General features: G+C 42.8%; 1 protein-coding gene across 1 annotated transcript; it reads right to left on the reverse strand.

Annotated features, from left to right (window-relative positions):
- Nucleotides 1-59: 59 nt before the first annotated feature.
- On the reverse strand, nt 60-7256 carry LOC106589355 (Golgi to ER traffic protein 4 homolog). The gene is made up of 9 exons (XM_014179204.3): nt 6487-7256; nt 3576-3654; nt 3327-3408; nt 3076-3225; nt 2840-2978; nt 2572-2712; nt 2399-2474; nt 2219-2291; nt 60-2095 (listed from the first exon to the last, which is right to left on the reverse strand). The coding sequence occupies exons 1-9, from the start codon at nt 6627-6629 to the stop codon at nt 2013-2015; spliced, it is 966 nt and encodes a 321-aa protein (XP_014034679.1). The 5' UTR covers nt 6630-7256; the 3' UTR covers nt 60-2012.
- Nucleotides 7257-7532: the final 276 nt, after the last annotated feature.

A 7532-nucleotide genomic window follows, 5' to 3' on the forward strand; every position in this document is an offset into this window, starting at 1 on the left:
AATGCAAACAACTCTTTCAAGCCTAGCACTCTTTAAACAGACAGTGAGGACAGAGAAGCTACCATCAGTTGTTTATTTACTCAATTAGTGTAACATTTTAAAAGGCAAACCACCCCCATTTTGCATTCAAATGAATCAAAAACAAAATGTTATGTTCAACATGCTGGCTAGCTCGCCAGAGCCCTGGTCTGTCTAAAAGCCTTTGGTCACACAACTCCGGTATCATTTCCTAAACGTTCTGTGCGTTACCGTACGACTCACAAAGCAGGAGGAATATTTGATTCAGACCTTTATGCTATCCGGGCTACATATTGGTGCATTAACTTGTTTTCTTAAGTTAAGAGATGTTATAGTTGTAACATGGGACATCTTGACTATTATCAAGGATTGAACTTTCTAATAACAAAATATCTCGAGGTGGCTGTAGAGTAGTTTGGAAGATTCACTCGTGTGAATTTCTACAGCGGTTATAATTCCAAAACACGTAAAAACCTGTAAAACATGAATTCAAAAAAAATCCCAAAACATTTACAGTAGCAGAAGAAAATGTAAAAGCACTGATTTAAACAACCACTCTCTCCATGTAAATGAATATTCATTTTGGATACCGGAGTATGCATTTAAGCCCAACCCGGTAAAATAAATAACTAAGCTTCTGGATATAGACAATATAATACGGTAGGCGAGGATTGTTTCAAGTTGTTTAATCTTCTCTTCGTCCGTCTGATCTCAAACATCTGGACCGACAAAATGGAGCAGTCACCAACTCAAACTGAAAATGTACTGGGGGGGGGGACGCCCGATATAGAAGACTTCAACGGAACTGACTTGCATTTACATGAACATGCCAAATACATTCATCAACACACACACAGCCAGGTATATATGATCTGAGCATACCCATCCACTCCTGTCGATTTTAAACACATGTAATCTCCCATACGTAACAGATTATGAATAGTGGTCAAATCCGGCTTTAGTTTGCAGCCAGGTATACGATGCCCGACAGGTAACTTGACAGAATAAAGGAAACACCAACATAGCGTCTTATTAGAACGTTGAGCCAGAACACCTTCCATGCACATTGGCATAGATTCTAGTGTCTGGAACTCTATTGGAGGGATGCGACACCATTCTTCCACGAGAAATTCCATCATTTGGTGTTTTGTTGATGGAAAAAACGCCGTCTCAGGCACGGCTCCAGAATCTCACATAACTGTTCATTTGGGTTGAGATCTCGTGCCCTGTGGATGGGGGCATTGTCATCCTATAAGGGAATAGCCATGGTAGCCAAAATAATGGCCTGCCCAGCATTTTTATACACGACCCCAAGCAAGATGCGACGTTAATCCACCTGCTTTCAATACACTTTCATCCCTCATTTACTCAAGTGTTTCCATTATTTTTGGCAGTTACCTGTATGTCTCTCCCCACTGACACTACACCATGCAGCTCACCACACCCCCAATCACTCATGATTATTATTGAACATTTACATGGATTACAAGTTGGTTAGAGTAACTCTTTAATAGAAATTACTACCTCCACCTCCGGTGGATGCATGGTGAATGGGGAGAAAAAGCGTTACTCCCAAGAAATAAGTGTTTTTCATTGTTGTTGTATCCCAGGATGAGGTGTTATTTTAGGAGTTAATTATGACAAATTAATATGCAGCCATTGTTGAATCTTTTCTGTCCCTGGGGATGAGAGAAAATAAGAAGTCCAGGAAGTAAGGATTGCAGCTGCTTTCCTTTTAAAAAACCAAAACTACACAGAAAATTGTCCAAAACGAAGAAACAAAAACGATGAAAATAAAACCAAATATAATGTAACAAACGGAAAGCATTTGCATTTTTGCGCAGTCCAGGCAGTGCTGAGAGGGATAGTTTGGCCTGCTCTTTGTTCTGGTTGGATGTCTTGGGGAACTGGGAGGTAGGGAGACCAGCACGCCTCTGCAACCCCCTGGGAGGAGGGGAGGGGAGGGGGGGGCAGCCTTGCTCGTCCCAGAGCTCTCAGTCCAGCTCAATGGGGCTGCCGTCCTCCTGTGCTTCCTCTCCCTCCTCATCTGAACCCATCAGGCTGTTCAACAGGTTTCCTGACAGACACAGAACACACTTCAATGAAACACAAAAAAAACTACCGTTTCCACCAACGCAGGTTTCAATGGTGATCAGAATGGGTTTGTAAAAATAGTCTGCAGTGAGTCACAAGCACTTACCGAGCAATCCACCATATGATGAGGACTGTTTGGGTGGCACCCCAAAGAAAAGCTGACCTATTCTGTCGAGATACTGACGCAGCAGGCAGTCAATGTAACAGGAAAATTATTATTAGACACCATGATGAGTTATAATGCTACGTGACCACAGAGGGACACTCATTAATTGGTCAAACTCACCTCATTATACATAGGGTCCCTCTTCAGGGAAGGCTGATACTGTTCACATAGCACTGTGAACACTGTTAATTTCCCTCTGCAGAGGAGAACATACAAGGAGAGGCACATTTATAAGAACCTGGCAAAACAATGTGGGTTTTATTCGAAGGGTGGTTGAACAAACACGGCCTTACCCATCCACTGCCAGCAAGAGAAACCAGATGAAGTTGAGCAAGGGCTGAACAAAGGGAGGGCCCTTCTCTATTGAGGGGTGTTTCTGAGTATATGTGCTGAACACCACAGATGCACTGTTTTTGTTCTTTAGACAGAGGAACCTGAGCAGTGAGGGAAAGAGAGAAGGGGAAGGGAGGGACAGAGCTGAAAAAGCAATTAAACAACATAGCAAACGGCTATTGATGACAGACTGAAAACAGATCTAGGTGCCGCGAGACAGAGACTTACTGTAGGACGGCCTGCGCCACAAACATGTCCACCTCACTGCGAAACCCCCGCTGCGCCGAGTACTCCACCAGCATCTGGGCACAGCCCTCTCCATCAGAGGAGTGCAAGAAGTGGTAGCGAGACTCACTGTAGTTTTGCTCTAAACAGATTGAATGTGATTTAATTCGAACTCTTTGTTCGGGGAAAAATGATATATATCTTTGCAGTTTAAATGTTCAGAGTTTTCCATTGAATACCTTTCCACAAGGTGACTGCCAGGAGCTGATGCAGTTTGGGGGAGCCCAGCTTCCCCGAGCCGCCTGTGGACCACTTGAGTGCGCGGGACACAAATGCTACTCTCTCTGGGGAGTTGGGGTCCATCAAACTGAACAGCTTAGCCAGGTGCTCTGCAATGCAACACAGATGAGGTTAACACAGAGACGACGGTACACTGACACCAACTATGTTCATAATGTTTAACTACGATGAATTACGTATTTCAGCTCACCTAAGTCTTCATCCTCTACCGTCGCCTCTGATTTCTCCAAAGACTCCAGCACCAACATTGACAGGTCTGCAGCACTGTTTAGCTGCGGATGACAAAAAAAAGACAGTCATTTGCCACAGAACTCTTCTACAATTGTTGAGTTGTGAATTAATACAATTGCTAGCTATAGTCGCTTAGACTCCACTCAAAAAGAGACGCTACAAAAACGACATTAACGTATGAATGCCCCAGTGCCAGGCTTTCTTATACCTGGTTGTAACTGAAGAAGAGCTGGGCGCCATTGTACATCAACTCCCTGGCATCTGCATGCTTCGCCTGTGACATATACCTGTGTCAAACAGAGATGGCAAATGTTATGTCACTGACAAACTGCATTTAAAGCAGGTTAAGAAAGTGGCAATAGGAATGGTAGTGTAGTGGTCCCACTAGGAAATACTGAGGGCTGAAAAGTAGTACTCAGTCACTGGGCCAACATTTCTCAATACACAACAGTAAATAACAGTGAACTGTCACTCAGGGTGTTTTCACACTTGGTCCCTTTCAGCCAAATGTTGTGATCTCCACCAAAAAAATGAAGGTAAGTTAAGTTGAAAGTGAACAATTCAAAAGGAACTCAGACCCCTCAAAAGAGCCCCCAATGCAAACAGAACTGAGACCATCTTGAGAGGTGGTCTGAGTTTGGTTCACTTGAATTCCATCTGGTTCCCTTTCTTAGGGCAATGTGAACAAAAATACACTACCGCTCAAAAGTTTGGGGTCACTTAGAAATGACCTTGTTTTTGAAAGAAAAGCACATTTTTTGTCCATTAACATAACATCAAATTGATCAGAAATACAGTGTAGACGTTGTTAATGTTGTAAATGGCTATTGTAGCTGGAAACGGCAGATTTTTTTATGGGATATCTACATAGGCATACAGAGGCCCATTATCAGCAACCATCACTCCTGTGTTCCAATGACATGTTGTGTTAGCTAATCCAAGTTTATCATTTTAAAAGGCTAATTGATCATTAGAAAACCCTTTTGCAATCATGTTAGCACAGCTGAAAACTGCTGTGCTAATTAAAGAAGCAATAAAACTGGCCTTCTTTAGACTAGTTGACTATCTGGAGCATCAGCATTTGTGGGTTAATTACAGGCTCAAAATGGCCAGAAACAAAGTACTTTCTTCTGAAACTCATCAGTCTATTCTTGTTCTGAGAAATGAAGGCTATTCAATTCGAGAAATTGCCAAGAAACTGAAGATCTCGCACAACACTGTTTACTACTCCCTTCACAGAACAGCGCAAACTGTCTCTAACCATAATAGAAAGAGGAGTGGGAGGCCCCAGTGCACAACTGAGCAAGAGGACAAGTACATTAGAGTGTCTAGTTTAAGAAACTCACTACTTAGTTCAAAACTGCCTCGAAGCAACGTCAGCAAAGAATTGTTTATCAGGAGCTTCATGAAATGAAATTCCAAGGCCAAGCAGCCGCCCACAAGCCTAAGATCACCATGCCCAATGGCAAGCGTTGGCTGGAGTGGTGTAAAGCTCGCCACTATTGGATTCTGGAGCAGTGGAAACGCGTTCTCTGGAGTGATTCACCATCTGGCAGTCCGACAGACTAATCTGGGTTTGGCGGATGCCAGGAGAACGCTACCTGCCGAAATGCATGGCGCCAACTGTAACGTTTGGTGGAAGAGGAAAAATGGTCTGGGGCTGTTTTTAGGCCCCTTAGTTCCAGTGAATGGAAATTTTAACACTACAGCATACAATGACATTCTAGACGAGCCCTGACCACAACCCCATCGAACACCTTTGGGATGAATTGGAACGCCGACTGCAAGCCAGGCCTAATCGCCAACATCAGCGCCCGACCTCACTAATGCTCTTATGGTTGAATGGAAGCAAGTCCCCGGAGCAATGTTCCAATATCTAGTTGAAAGCCTTCCCAGAAGAGTGGAGGCTGTTATAACAGCAAAAGGGGGACCAACTCCATATTAATGCCCATGATTTTGGAATGAGATGTTTGACAAGTAAATGTCCACATACTTTTGGTCATGTAGTGTATTTGGTGAGAATCAGAACATAGTCACAAAATCAATTCTAGCTCTTAAAGGTCAGTTGCCTACATTGGGTGTACAATTTTCAATTAAGCCTACAGCATTATTTCATCTGCAGTTATTCTACTGGTATTTAATCTGTTGCCAATAATATTTACATGTTAATATTATCTTTTGATTACAATGACTATGTCTCACGTTTAAACAAAATGCTATCTATTAGCTTCCAAAATGTATGTTGGTATTGTTAGGTATATCTAGCTGTCTGAAGGAATGACTTGTCCTATACTTTTACCCAGAGTGCAGTGAATGAATGTTGGAAAAAGATCTTGGTACCTTTCTAAACATAGCAATGTGAATGCAAAGAGAAAGTAATTCTTTCCCTTTTTTACCCCAGAGTTCACTTTAAATAGTACTATATGTGAAAACACCCTTAGTTAACGTAAAGGCTGTGCCCACACAGTTCTCATGTGCAGTTAGGCTGTGAAACATGGGAGCTCATCCAACAGCAAGTTAATGAATGAGACCATAGTGATTGTGACGGGAAGTCATGAATCATGGGCAATATCAAACACCATAGCTTAATTGATTGTGCATGCTTAGCAAAGTTGACAAGCTAACGTTAACTAGTTTCTTTTATCTACATTTACTAACCAGCTAACTACAAACCAAGCTAGATGGCAAGTTAGTTAGCTAACTAGTACTTGACATGGTTTTTGCTGGGCTTGGGCTGACAGTCTGTACTGTTTGTAAGTGTGCCAGGTTAGTGAACTGTATCTTTACTAAATGAACATGGGCACTGCGGGTAGATAGCTAGCTAGCTAACGTTAGTAAAGGAGATGGTTTGGCGCTAGCTTATATTATTGCGACATTGATTAGCTAACTAGGCTAGCTAGCAAGGCGGATAATTTCCCTTTTGTGACTGAGTGATTGACGCATAAAACTGTCCATTCAAAAATAAGGACTGACCCGAGTGGGTGGGGCAGTGCCGTGAATCGACGAATCATGCAATATAATGGAGGCAGCAAGGTTGCTAAGCAGAAAGATCAGGAAAATGAAGGCCCAAGAATCCAATTGATAATTTAGCCAGGGTAACGAAAATGTAAATGTCTTACCTAAAAAACAAGGTTCTGTACATCTGGTGAGCCTCATAGTAATCTCCCTTTTCTACACTGGCTCGCAGTTTCCCTTCAACCCGCTGCGTTCCTCCACGGTTTCTTGCGCTGGAGCACTTCAGAGCCTCCTGCTCCGACATCATTGTTCCCAGCAGCTCGGCCCAACAACCAAGCCAAGCGTTGACAGTGCAGAAAGCGGATGCACAAAAAAAATACCTATGACCTATTTCACTTGCCGTAGTTATTTGCGCTCATATTTCTAAATTCCCTGCTAGATATTTCACTGCCATTTTCATTTCACTATTTCTTAGACACTGAAACACATTATGGTTGTATTCGTTACCTTTATCTAGCTATGTGCATTAGCTCTGGTCTAAGGCGTTAATGTTATGTAGTTATGTTATGACCTGGCTTTCTGACGATACTTGGTAAGCACCGATAGCCAAGCTAACATTATTCATGAATGTAATAGTTAAATGTAGCTAGTTAAATTAACTTCTCATTTTAAGGCATCTCATAATGATCATATATATGATCATATACAGCATGATCCCAGCGGCAGTGGGGCACCCATGTCAACCAAACTTCATCCTGGTCTGGAAGGTGGAGCACATTACTGAATGTAACGGTATCAGAAAACGTTGAATAGTGAACTGGCTAGAATTCCCACTATGCTGTATAGCTGTTCTGTGTAGATTCAGTATATGTCCAGTCCAGCTCTGAGCAGCTCCTGTGAGGGGAAAATACAGCACCGGCTTCCTGAAAGACTAGAGTACGAAACTCTTTACTGCTGCCCCTCCCTCATTGAGCACAGCGGATCCTACTGGTCGAGTGATTCTACCGCCGCAGATGAATAGCTACCACTAGAGACCGCTGCACCTGAGAATTCACCACCCAGCTCATGGATCCAGATTTCTCTGTTCAGTCTAGGACGAGTGTGCCATACATACACTGTCCGTTGTGTATTTTTCCCCCAGTTATTAGTTATTGGACATATGTAAAAATCGGTGTGAACGTGTGCACATATCAGGAAGAAGGGTGGAGCA

Source organism: Salmo salar, chromosome 28, assembly GCF_965601325.2.
Source record: "Salmo salar chromosome 28, fSalSal1, whole genome shotgun sequence".
NCBI classification, from domain to species: Eukaryota; Metazoa; Chordata; class Actinopteri; order Salmoniformes; family Salmonidae; genus Salmo; species Salmo salar.